This window comes from Dufourea novaeangliae, unplaced genomic scaffold, assembly GCF_001272555.1.
Source record: "Dufourea novaeangliae isolate 0120121106 unplaced genomic scaffold, ASM127255v1 scaffold21, whole genome shotgun sequence".
Taxonomy (NCBI): domain Eukaryota; kingdom Metazoa; phylum Arthropoda; class Insecta; order Hymenoptera; family Halictidae; genus Dufourea; species Dufourea novaeangliae.
In genome coordinates this window covers 5,757,369-5,770,106 of record NW_015373910.1, presented here as the reverse complement: position 1 = coordinate 5,770,106, position 12,738 = coordinate 5,757,369, and the positions used below count along the sequence as shown (strand labels likewise).

General features: G+C 37.0%; 3 protein-coding genes across 3 annotated transcripts; 2 read left to right on the top strand and 1 right to left on the bottom strand.

Annotated features, from left to right (window-relative positions):
• Positions 1-1,400: 1,400 nt before the first annotated feature.
• LOC107194100 (28 kDa heat- and acid-stable phosphoprotein-like) lies at positions 1,401-3,012 on the top strand. Its single transcript, XM_015583666.1, has 5 exons — positions 1,401-1,561; positions 1,707-1,804; positions 2,167-2,280; positions 2,347-2,477; positions 2,552-3,012. The coding sequence occupies exons 1-5, from the start codon at positions 1,552-1,554 to the stop codon at positions 2,766-2,768; spliced, it is 570 nt and encodes a 189-aa protein (XP_015439152.1). The 5' UTR covers positions 1,401-1,551; the 3' UTR covers positions 2,769-3,012.
• Positions 3,013-3,259: 247 nt separating this feature from the next.
• LOC107194094 (lysophospholipid acyltransferase 7) lies at positions 3,260-5,650 on the top strand. The gene is made up of 6 exons (XM_015583659.1): positions 3,260-3,473; positions 4,137-4,408; positions 4,473-4,624; positions 4,699-4,907; positions 4,975-5,296; positions 5,441-5,650. Exons 1-6 carry the CDS (start codon positions 3,262-3,264, stop codon positions 5,642-5,644), a joined length of 1,371 nt encoding a protein of 456 aa, XP_015439145.1. The 5' UTR covers positions 3,260-3,261; the 3' UTR covers positions 5,645-5,650.
• Positions 5,651-8,529: 2,879 nt separating this feature from the next.
• On the bottom strand, positions 8,530-10,335 carry LOC107194036 (serine/arginine-rich splicing factor 2). Its single transcript, XM_015583595.1, has 4 exons — positions 10,048-10,335; positions 9,696-9,839; positions 9,158-9,355; positions 8,530-8,889 (listed from the first exon to the last, which is right to left on the bottom strand). The coding sequence occupies exons 1-4, from the start codon at positions 10,227-10,229 to the stop codon at positions 8,883-8,885; spliced, it is 531 nt and encodes a 176-aa protein (XP_015439081.1). The 5' UTR covers positions 10,230-10,335; the 3' UTR covers positions 8,530-8,882.
• Between the last annotated feature and the right edge of the window lie 2,403 nt (positions 10,336-12,738).

The following is a 12,738-nucleotide window of genomic DNA, read 5'->3' as shown; positions in this document are numbered from 1 at the left end:
CGCCTATTTTAGGTCTAAGGCGCCTTTAAGCCATCTTCCAGCCGTCATGTGCTAGAAGCGACAGACCATCCAAGTCAATTGTTCTTAAATAATATAAATTGGAGACTAAGAATGTAGCTCAACAGCGACCGGTCTCGAACAAACATTTCGTCTTTCGCTCATGTGATCGAGCGTAACACAATGCACAAGAAAAAAGACGAGAGTAAACGGCCAGCTCGATTCATCAAATAATTTATTGTGCCCCTCTGGGGCTGTGCGCTTATTTGTTGGATCCGAGGTCGTGGGACTTGATCACTCGTTCGATCACAGAGCTGCCCTTTATTCTCGATGTTGCCCTAATTCGAAATGAATGACCGAGCTAATACCTTAATTTCCGAAAATGCAGTTTAAATTGCAACTAGACTACGGACAGTTCAAGAAAAGAATTCAGATTCAAAGAAAAATTTAGTGAATTTTTACTAAAATAAAAACTTGAATTATGTATACAATTTTAACGAACATTAATGTTTCGGTATTCAATAATAGACACTTTGTACTGCAAAATGACTTTGACGAAAGAATGCAAAGAGCCGCTATGTGAATAGTAAAAACTATAAGTACCTGCAAATGTAAACAGCTGCATGACGACGTTCCAGTTTCACGTTTGCATGTGAAATTTCATGGATAACATGACTTGCAAATGGCATTCAATACACCTTTCCAGCCGTTACAAATGATTATTCTCAGGTCACAGAATTTCGATTAAATCTGAAAGAATACATGAACATGTTGTTGTAAGTGTCGCGATGTACAAATGCAGGGTGTCTAATGATTAAAAAAAGCGACACAACGAATATTACAAAGCAAGTTGATAAAACAATGAAAGATAAACTCTAATATGAGCAACTACTACAAAATTTCATATTTTCTACGTCTTTTTTTTTAAATAATTACTTTATTCACCGATTAACATTCGCGAAAACCAAATCCTTAATAAATCGTATTGGAGCATGAACTACATACTAATAAGATAAGAAAACACTCTACATGAAATTCTAACTTTCAAGTGAATTACTTTTTTTTGTTATAATGACATGTTGAATATATGAAAAATTGAACGTATACATTTGAAATCGACACAAAATTCGTTTAAATATATTAATACCTATTATGTATGATTATGTAATTACGGAATTCGTATGGCTGTTAAGACGGGCATGAACACTAGTTTAAGTGCTAAATCTGCATTAACATTATTATTTGAAAAATGGTGATAACATATGATATAATCATGTGCTTGCTAGATGTGAAAGTTATAAAAATCCTGTGAATATATCAATTTTGTCCTTGAGACATTACGGTAGAATGATGCAAGCTTCTAACCATACTCGCGAATATTCCATGCAATGCTTTTATGCCGCTAGAGCTCGTGGTTGACGTTGAAATCAGCAGCAGCGCAGTGTTGATCTGACATCAAACGAAATTGCTGGTTCGTAGTGAGAAAGGGACCTTTCTCGTGACAAATTTCTGTAGAATATTCCTTAGGCCGCTTCGAGCCTCTGCTACGACAGAATGCCGCGCGGTAAGCGCATCAATTTATTATACGCTTTTCGTTCGGGAAAAAAAATTCTCCCCTTGTCCCCACCACATTTACACGAGTCATATACGCAATTTCGTCACTTTTGACCTCGAACAACAGATTTGGAACAAATGAAATTTCGTTGCAGGTAGATATGTCAGTCACAAGGGACGAAATCGCCACTTTACCAGCCCCGAGGAGTTGGAGGAGCAACGACGCCAGGAGGAAAAAAAACTCCAATGGAGAGTCAGTATTTTTAGGTTAATCGACAGCACGACGGCTTAGATATTATTGTTAAGTACGTAAGGTCGAATTGTCCTTTGATGGTCAAGCCAGATTCCGTGCACCAATTGCTGTCATTTTGTTTGGAGCATGTTACTCCACGATGGAGCAAGTTTCACTTGCAAGACCAAGCATAAAAACTTGAAAAATTCTTAAAAAGCAATGGGTAGAAACTTAAGAGAGAGAGATGTTGTAATACTTTTGCGTTTGTTCCTTTGAAAATGTTGCATAAATGTTATATTACTTAGGGAATCGGTAAATAATGATTTATTTCTATAGATCTAAGGATATATGCTAAAAAGTAATAATGAAATTGTTCCTTACAGAAGAACAAAGGAGAAGAAACCTCTAGCGAAGAAGAGGAGGAAGAACCAAAAGCTTCTCCTGGTAGTGGCTCCGAAAGCGACAGTGATAGTGACTCGGAATCAGAATCTAAAGAGGTAATATTAACGATATGAATATTTCAGAAATGGAAAATCATGATTATTAATTTCCAATATTCACAGGGAAAAGCGAAAGGTGTAGAGAACTTAATCCAAGTTGAAAATCCAAATAGGGTACAAAAGAAAACAAAGAAGATATCACAGATAAATCAGTCCTTAGACTCTGATAAACCAGAGTTATCTCGAAGAGAACGGTAAAATTAATTAACAATATCCATGTTCAATAAATCTGTGTGTATTAGATCGTAATACAATTATCTTTTTATAGAGAACAGTTAGAAAAACAAAGGGCTTATGCCAATTACCAGAAATTACACGCGGCAGGTAAAACCGATGAAGCCCGTGCGGATTTAGCTCGATTAGCCATAATTAAACAACAACGGGAAGAGGCGGCGAAAAAACGGGAGCAAGAAAAGAAGCAGAAGGAACTAGCTCAGCAAAAGAAAACGGAACTGACGCAGAAAGCCCTTGGCAAAAAGTCCTAAAACTTCTGAATCTGAATCAATTACAAATATACTTTGCATCACTGCTACTATTACATTAATGTTACAAGCAGTTCAATTTCTACTTTAATATTGATACTTTTTGACTAAATCAATTCACGCGTTTACAGCATGCGTTTGATGAAGATGTCCTTGTTTGTATAAATACAATTATTATAGTAACTCAATTAAACCTACTGTTCATTTAATTCTTCTACCGAATCCGCCACTTTTCTTTACCATGTGTACAACCAAAAAGAATGAATAAAACAATATATATTCATACAAAAATGATACCCAGTGTTTCATTTTAATTGTATCCAATGTTTCATAAATATTCGAATAACAGTAAAGGCATTGTTTGCTAAATAACGAATTAATAATTCTTGTAAAGTGCAAAGGTTTCTTTGAACTACGTATAGCAGTGCATAGAGAGTAAAATGTATATATAATACGAGGAGACTCGCAGTCGAGCTGCTGCAGTCAAGCCGACAGGATGTTTTGGTCAGATGTCATTTACGTTGCGATACTTTTGTTCGGTGTATTTATCGGATCTTTGTATCAAAAAATCGAGGATGTATTCATGAAGCAGTGGACCTGTACGATCCTCGGTTTCATTTTGGCTATCATCGTTTCTGGAAGTCATGTAATTCATCCTGTAATCTGTACTGTGATTAACGCGATTCTCATAACCAAGCTCTCTCCAAAGTACGATATACTGATAATTTATACCACAGTTTATTACCACTACAGAATACGATTATTTCAGATATACCTGTTCATTTGTTTATTTTTATCTCATCCGTACAGTGCCGGAACATCATATATAAATATGTCCGCAATTCGTATGCAGTATACCTGCAGTGATCAGTGATTATAACAAATGCTACTCCGCGATTATAATCGGTTATCTGCATTTAATATTGATTTCTTTTACACATAAAAGTGCGCATTGCGACAGAATTATAATGGATAAATAACTAAAGTGACAAAAAAATATCTTCAGTTCTACATTCATAGAAATTTTATCTTGATGCATGGAATTAATGATATGTGTAATTCAATACCAATCAGCAATGTCAGCGTATTATTAGTGGCACTTGATTGCCTTAATATCAAAGTTCAAATGGTTTCTCAATGTAGACATTGATTAATTCAGTCTATCATTTCTGTGTGAGTGTTAACTTCAATTATATACAATGTACAAACAGACAGATAAGCTATCAAGATTGATCTCCCAAAAATTCCATATAATTCTGACTTGAACACCCAGAAATATTATAAGAGATGTTTCTAAAATAACTTACTGAATTATATTTTGTTCTTTAAACAAGAATATAACTGGATTTTCAAATTATTGTATATTTACAGAAAATGTCATCTAGCCAGCTTCTTTTTCTCATTCTTCTATCTGATCTTCCTATTCCGACTAGGGGAATATATTGGTCTCCCAGAGTCACCCTCTCACACAAACCTTGTGCTGATGATATTAACGCTAAAATTATCTGGATTAGCGTTTGAAGTAAATGCAGCCAGTACCTCGACACCTGAAGATCCAGAAGGAGTAAACTCTGAAGCAATAAGAAATGTAGGAATTTTGGACGTTTTTCATTATGGATTTAGTTACATGGGGATCTTGACCGGTAAGTTTACTGCACCAATGATCAAATTGTTCTACTGTATAAAATGCGACATTTCTTTCCACAGGCCCCTATTATCGTTATAGAACATATTGGGATCATTTGCATAGACCATTTTCTAAGTATGTGGATCCAAGGCCTCTTACGTACTACAAGCTCAAACAAACTGCATGTTTCGTTGTGTTATATCTTGTGATGAATGAATTATACCCTACCAGAGTAATATCGGCACCCTTTTAGTGTCTAACATGAACAAAGCTGTTAAGTTTAAGATGTTTCTTTTTAAATTTCAGTACGTCGCTACAGATGAGTTCGCAGAACGGGCGTTTCTATACAAATACTTTTACATGTACCCCACGTTTCTTTGTTTTAAATTAAGGATGTACATTGGCATGGCTTTGGCCGAATGTGCTTGCCAGATGGCTGGACTTGGAGCATATCCTGTGAAGTGCAATCCTGTAATAGGTCTAGGACCTCGCGATTATAAGAGCATTCAAACCATGTAACGATTTACTTAACTTTTTGCTATCTTACCATCGAAAGAAAAACTAAATAATCGAATCCCGTAGGTCTGCTTCACCTGAAAAATTGAAGGATGAAGAATACAACTTCGAGACTGTATACAACATGAATGTCTGGAAGTTAGAGAAGTGTCACTCAACAAGAACGGCTATGAGATCATGGAATGCTTGTATTCAATATTGGATGGGCGTTTACGTGTACAAAAGATTTCCGTACAAAAATTTACGAACTCTGGCCACGTTCACGCTCTCAGCTGTGTGGCACGGTTGGCAAGCCGGTTACTACCTCTGCATTTGTCAGATTCCTTTGTTTTTAATGAGCGAGGATATAGGAATGAAATTTTATAACCAAAGCAAGGAAAATAGTTTGGTATGTACTATCTCATCCCCAGATTAATTTTTTTTTTGAACGATGAATCTAAATTGTAGCACCCATATGTGGAATAACTTTGTGGCCAAAGTGTTGATATTCTTGATTATAGTTTTAATTTCGCCACTTTATTATTTCTTTTAGGCCCGGAGGGGATGGCAGTTAATCTTATGGTATGAGAAAACAACCTGCATGGCATATTTAGGAGTACCATTCCTATTGCTAGGGATGCAAGAGTCAATACAATATTACAAAAGCATATACTGTGCAGGGCATATTGTAGCAATCGTATTGTACGTAATCTTCCGCTGCTTGAAACCCTATATTTTAAAAACCCATATACAGTAAGGACAAGGACGGTTAGTCTGCTACGCTAGTATATGAAATATTTAAAAGCTGCATGTACGTATTTTCCAAGTAAATTGAGTCAGTCTTCTGTCTAAGATAGCTTATATAGCAATAGCTTCCTTTTAAGTAAACTAAATTTTTACAAATTATAGTAGCATATTATTATTGGCATTAAGCTAATAATGTATAATTAAATTAAGATATGTATGTATAACATACACTGTATACTATGATTGAGCTAGTCAGTCAGTGTATGATAATGAGAAAAGAGCTATTCTGACTTGTTACCTCCCATAGATGCTATTTACAAAAGAACATAAAAAGAAAAGAAAATGCTCTCGGATATTAAGAGGGTTTCTATTCTTCCATTTGTTATGATAAGTCAGAAATAATAAAAAATTCCATTTGTTTAATACGGTTATCTTTATTTACTTTACCCTCCACGAGTCTACAATGCTTCGTTCCTCACCTTGAAGAAAGAAAATTAAATAATCTGTATATTCCAATACCTCCTTACCTCTAACAAATACTTACTTCAGTAACGTACGTTTGCACCTGAAAAAAAATACACAGGAAAAGCGAAAGGATTCCAACCCCCACTCTCAACTTTCCCCAATTACTACTAATGTGGCGGCAAGTGTTTCAAGCGATGATCACAAAATTTGGATCTTTATAGACTCTACATACTTTCCCAAGGAATCTCAAACAGACACGACATTGTATCTCAAGAAATACTAAAATTAACAGAAACAACTGCAAAAACCAATCAAATAACCGCGAAAGGACCCGACTTTATACGTAAAATAAAAAAACCTTGTGTTTCGGGATGGTAAACTCAAGAAGGTATTCTCATTCGAAGGAGAATCAAAATATAATAAAAACACATTTAGGATTTACTCACGGTAACCCCTACACTCCCAGCTGCTAAGGGTTGAAATCTCAATACCTCCCCGTTTTTATATCTTTTCCGAAGGAATTTCAAAAGAGAACTCCTCTCCTTTTTTTTTGTAACTGTGAAAACACCCTCTCAAGTAATTACCAAAGGATATAAGTCCACTCGTACAACTTACAAATTGAACCTACGATCTGAGAAGAAAGTACGTTCTCTCTAATCAACACCCGCTGCTGGAAAGTGATATATCGTCAAGAAACACGCGGAGTAACTGGCAGACGTAACACAGTTGAAATGTGAGTCGTTGCTCGCGAGGTCTGGTGATGCTCACGTGCTACCTGCAAACCCCGGACGACGGCCGTAACCAGCAACCGCGATGGCCTTTGGTTGTGCCCCTCTGCTTATTTTCTCAGCGCTCGACCGTACCCTCTGCGATTTTCTGCACGCCGACCCCCCAGAGAGACAGCTTTTTCGCTCACACACTTTCTCTCTTTTTCTCGCCCTGATCTCGACTCGCGAACCTGCTTTCACCAGACCACCAACCGCTCGCTACTGCAAACTGCTTACAGCCCTGCTACTCTCGGCTTACTGCTTACTCTCAGCTACCCCATCATCGGCTACACTCGCCACGCCACTCCTTTCCACCGCCTGTGGCACCATAAAATTACAACTTAGTTACAACGAATAAACGTGTTATATCCGTGTGTGAGGATTTTTAATATCTTTTTTTCTTTTTTTTTTTTGTTTGTTGGAAGGGCATTGACGATCAATCGGTTCTACATTAATAAGAATAATGCCAATAACTAAATTATACTGTCGATCTACACGAACCCAAGACTTTTAATTCAATGACAAACTGTTTTTTGCATTCACAACATTCATTGTGAATTTTATATAACCCTTCTTCTCATTAACGGGACCGTTTCGACATGCAAAATTACGTCAAAAATATCTGGAAAAAATGAGATGAGAGCTGATTTGTATTTATATACTTTACACAATGTCGAAGTATCAACTGACTCCTTCTCGAGTCTCAAATAATCTCAACTGACATGCGAACCCAGTTTCAGCCAATGGAGTTGAAGGTAACACAAAGTGATTTATCATCTTTCTGGCTATACACTGCCTACAGTTACGCTTAGCTTTTAATCACTGTCTATAACTATGCGAATAGTTCTGTCTTCCGCATTTTATTACACTTTATTATAAATGGCAAACTTACATAAATAAACCTGTATACTATTACAGAAACGCAGAACTTATTTCTAAAAATCATATGTATCAGGACTTTACTTTTCTTTCTTTGTTTTTGTTTGGCTAATTGAAGTAAATAGAAGTTCAGCCGTAAATGATAGAGAAATTAGGGAATCGTTTAAGATTTCGGGGATTCAATTTAAAATTTGTACAGAAATCGGACTCAGACGACCATATACGTTCTACATTACCTGCTAATTACCATTACTCATCAACACACGTGTAATTCCAGGAATATCTAAATCCACTTTGCTCGGTTCGAACAATTTCATACTTATATGAGAGAACGTTTCTCGCAATGGACATATTTTATCGAAATAGACGTTTTTCCTGCAGTTACTTATATACGCCGGCACGGCTTAAAATAGTTGCAACAAGAATCAAGAAAATTGAAGAAACGAAACCAAACTTCTGTCATCTTATAACTCACTTACGTCGACAAGTAACTAGAAGTTGTGCACACTATACTTTAATGTAAAATAAGATACGTTGTACGCTTGATCTAACAACAATTTCTCCATTTATTTATTCACAAAGTGCAAACTCAAATGTTCCGCCTTCTCTAGATTCAAAGTTTGAAAATTCATAATTGCTCCTTAGAGGCAGACTCAAACATCAAGTATATAGAGTGCTAGTGCACAATCCTAAAACTCTTATTAAGGACACAATGAAACGCGAATTCAGTGGTTAGAATACAAGCTGCTTCAGTTGTCACAGCAGCCAAATTATACGTAGAAAAGAAAAAGGAATACATATATTTCTCTCTGATCAAAATTAAGTGCATGACAGTGTCACTTAACGAAGTAAGAATAATTACGAGAAAAAAAAACTTTGCAAACGAGAGTCTTCGTGAGTCCTTTAAACTCACTGTCTAGGTACATTACATTAAAATTAGTTTTGGGTTCTGTTTCGAACCCAAACAAGTGCGTCGTCATAATTAATATGTAAGTGATAGAAGAAATGTGAACGTGCGACAGTGTTGCTCTAGGTATAGAGGGTAATAGAATACCTTTTAGTTCTCAAGAAATGATTATTCTGCACTCGCGGCACGTGCATCTGTTCACAGTCGTACTCGCTTATGGTTCATTAACTTCAGTCCCTGTAAAAAAAAAAGAATGGTTCATAATAAAATATATATATATAAAACTCGAATTAAATATATAACTCAATTATCCGTACAATACACACCTTACAGTTCTCACTATTGAGGTTTTCGGGTGTAAGCCGTGTCCTTGTAGAATTGTTTTCCCAATGTTTCGCAAGCATTGGGAAAACGATTCCACAAGTACACGGCTTACACCTGAAAGCTTCAACAGTGAGAACTATATGATGACTGGCAGTGAAAGCCTCAAATCTCCAATACACACCTTGATTTAGAACGACTGTCCTTTTGTCTGTCAGGAGACTTGCTCCTCGAACGAGACTTTCCACGAGAGCTCTTGCTATCGGAACGTGAGCGGCTGCGACTACGACTGTAAGATCGCCTTCGGTCTCTATCACGGCTCCTGGATCTGCTGCGTGACCTGGAACGAGAGCGTCTGCGATCCCTGCTTCTGCTGCGTGACCTGAAAGCAAGAAAGTCGATTAATGTATTACTTCCAAAGAATTTTTGCTTGGTAGATCTTGGTTTTGTGACTATAAAAGGTACCTCTAACAAGGTCATGTAACACATTAAGAGATTGATGACCCAGCATGAGTCATACCATCATGACCTATTTACCCCGATGACTCACCATATGGGTCACTCAGAAATGTAAGTAATCATAAATATTGTCGATTTTTGGGGGGATAGTTTTGTAATAATACGTCGATCTCGAATGTGTCCATAGAGTTTCAAAAGAAAATACCATATACTTGTTCTTCCAACGATATAGTTCGTATACACGATATTTTAATGATACTTACCTCGCTCGTCGACGGCTGGCACGGCTTCGATGTGGAGAAGTTGGTCGTCCATATCGTGCCATCTGAACTCGAAGTTCCCTACCATCTAACAATCTTCCGTCCATTGCGTCCAATGCATCTTCTGCGTCTCGTTTATCATAGAATCTAAAAATTTACAAAAAAGAAACCAGAATTCAATACCTGAGTTAACTACGAATAAATGACGATATATGAAACCAATTGATGCAACATTTGCTAGTGTCCTATACAGTTATTCAAACAACGTGATGACGTCACAAGTTTAAGCATTGTTTTTTGAGCAGATTAAGCGATAAGTAGAAAACTAAGAAGGAACATATGATCGTTGACTTACCTGACGAATGCAAACCCACGGCTTTCTCGCGTGAAACGATCTCTGGGTATGTAAATGTCGCCGACCTCGCCACATCTTTCGAACACGCGTCTCAGATCCTCCGGCGTCGTTCTGTAGGTGAGATTGTCCACCTTCAAGGACACCATCCCATCGATTCGGGGCGGTGGCCTACCGTAACTCATTCTAACGAATATCTCAGACTCCCGTTTAGATTGAAAACGAGCACGCGAACCAGAAAATTCAGTTTCAGACTAAGCGGCACACGTCCACAAACGTCAAAGACAAAATGGCGAGTGGCGGAAGAACGCAGCTACGCGCATCCGGAGGGAAATGATGCAACGAAATTCCCGACTACGCGAGTCAAATTTCCTTTCGTACGAAACGTTTCACTCCGTTATCGAAATAAATCATTCTTTCCACTTATATATTTGAACAATACAGAGCAGATAACTGAATACCTATTTATCGATTAATTTCTTTCAATTAATGAGACGACAAAAAACATCGAACAACGTCAACGTTCTTCTTTTCTTAAATACAATAAAATTTCACGTAAATGGTCACACATTGCTAAAATTGCTTTATAGATTTTAAAAGAAATTTTTTAAATCTATTTATATATTTTGCAAAAGGATATTTAGTTTTTCTTTTCTACGATTATTAACGTTTCGTATGAGACACGAAATGACTCGTGTAGTTCACTTCCGGTTGGTTTCGAATTTCAATTTCTAAAATATGTCGACGAAAGAGTAATCATACTACCGTTCTTCCGTTTATCGATCAAAGCCGACAAAAATGTGCAAATTGACTAACACCATTTTGCTAATTAAATTACGTTACGCAAAACAAAATATAATGTTTCAAGGTGTATACAATTCCTCTCAATGAATCATGCAGTTACAGGAAGTTTCCACAAGCTGTGATCTTATCGAAATATCCTCGTGACGAAAATATGACACCCATCAATCAAACACAGAGTTAATTTTTTTTATCTCTCGATCGTTAACCGTGGTAACAACACGAAGTTATCAAGAGGCGTTGCATCTCCCATACAAACAAAGTCACAATCCTCTATTTTCCGTTTCCGAAATACGTTTTATATAAAAAATTAAATTTATACAATGCTCTTGTCGTTAAATGGTATAGTAAAACATCGATCGCAACGAATCGTTAACGCATTACTTTTTTATTTAAGTTTCAATGAAGCTGCATCTGTGGTATCACAACAATGCCCTTGCAATAAGATGCCCCCCAAGAAAAAAAAAAAAATAATCTGTCAACATTGCCTTAAAAATTCTCGGAAACATCCGATACATGTCACAGCTTCGATCCGTTTCTTTTTTTTTTTTTTTCGTTCTCCGTTGTACGCGTTGTGTAAGCCAAGAAAAAGAAAAACAAAGAAAAAAAAAACGAATCGGTGCCAACCGTGAGAAAGGGCAAACGCAATTGTTGTACATTTTGGTCCTTTGCCCGCCCGATCGCCTGTGTCACTGTTGTGTGTCGATGTTCGTTCGCGGGACGAGTACATCGTTAATCATTGTTTTTTTTATTTCTTTCGACGGACAAGAAAAAGAAAGTAGAAATCGTAAAACAATCTAATTCGTCCCGCGGTGTCTGCGTCGCGAAAGAAATGAATCGAAGGCAAACGACGCCAACGACACATACACACACAATTTCTGCTCAACGTTCGTTTTGACTTAGGCGGTAGGCGTAGAAAAGTAGAGACACGTCGAGTGCTCGCGATTCTCTCTTTTTTTCCCCCATACAATTCCATTTTTTCTTCGTGCAACTTTCCTTCTCGATCAGACTCGGCGCGAACCATCGTCTCCGAATATCGAAGAGAAAAGGGTGTCGCCTCCGAGACAAAGATGGACAGAGAACTCGACGGAATAAAACTACACGAGTGTACCATCATATATCTCGAGTTTTCTTCGATTTTTTAACGATCATTCGAAACATTCTCACGTTTATTGTTCAAAGAGCAATGGCTGTGTATTTTCTCTCCAAATACAGTACATCCGCCCGTCTCTGCCTCGATATAATTTCCAACAAATCACATAGCAGCCCAATAAATAGCTTAAACTGTCTAACAGGGTTTCCGCTTATCGTTACAATATATAAAAAAAAAAAAAAAAGAGACTCGGAATTTAGTCTAAAGTAAGGAAGATAGAGAGTCAAAAGGTAGAGATTCGTGTATAAGAAACGAAAAAGGGTCAGGAAAGACAGACAAAGAGAGAGACATGATAAAAGATTGAAGTAAAATTTCATGGTTTCAAGTTAGACCCGTGTAACGTAGGTACACACCAATGTCATGGAGAGGTTCCTCATACTGTGCTTCGGTATTTATAAATTAAAAATGTCCCAACGATTCCGCGTGTGGGACTCACGGACTCGTCACGATTGCGTTATTTAAAATATACATACAATATGTATGTACGTACACAGGATGTCCCACCTAACGGGAGCACTGTTAGTATCTCACTTGTTTTTTCATTTGCAGAAAATGAATTTTAATAAATGCTCAAAGTGATGTCCATCAACTCCGATACATTTTTGCACTAATCCCTCTATTGTGGTTACTTTATTATTTAAATCTACTCTCATACTTTTGTGGATTTTCCTTATTTAAGGTCACACAATTGTAGGTCACTGGATTGGTCTTCGTCTGAACCTTAAAGTTTAAAAAAATTG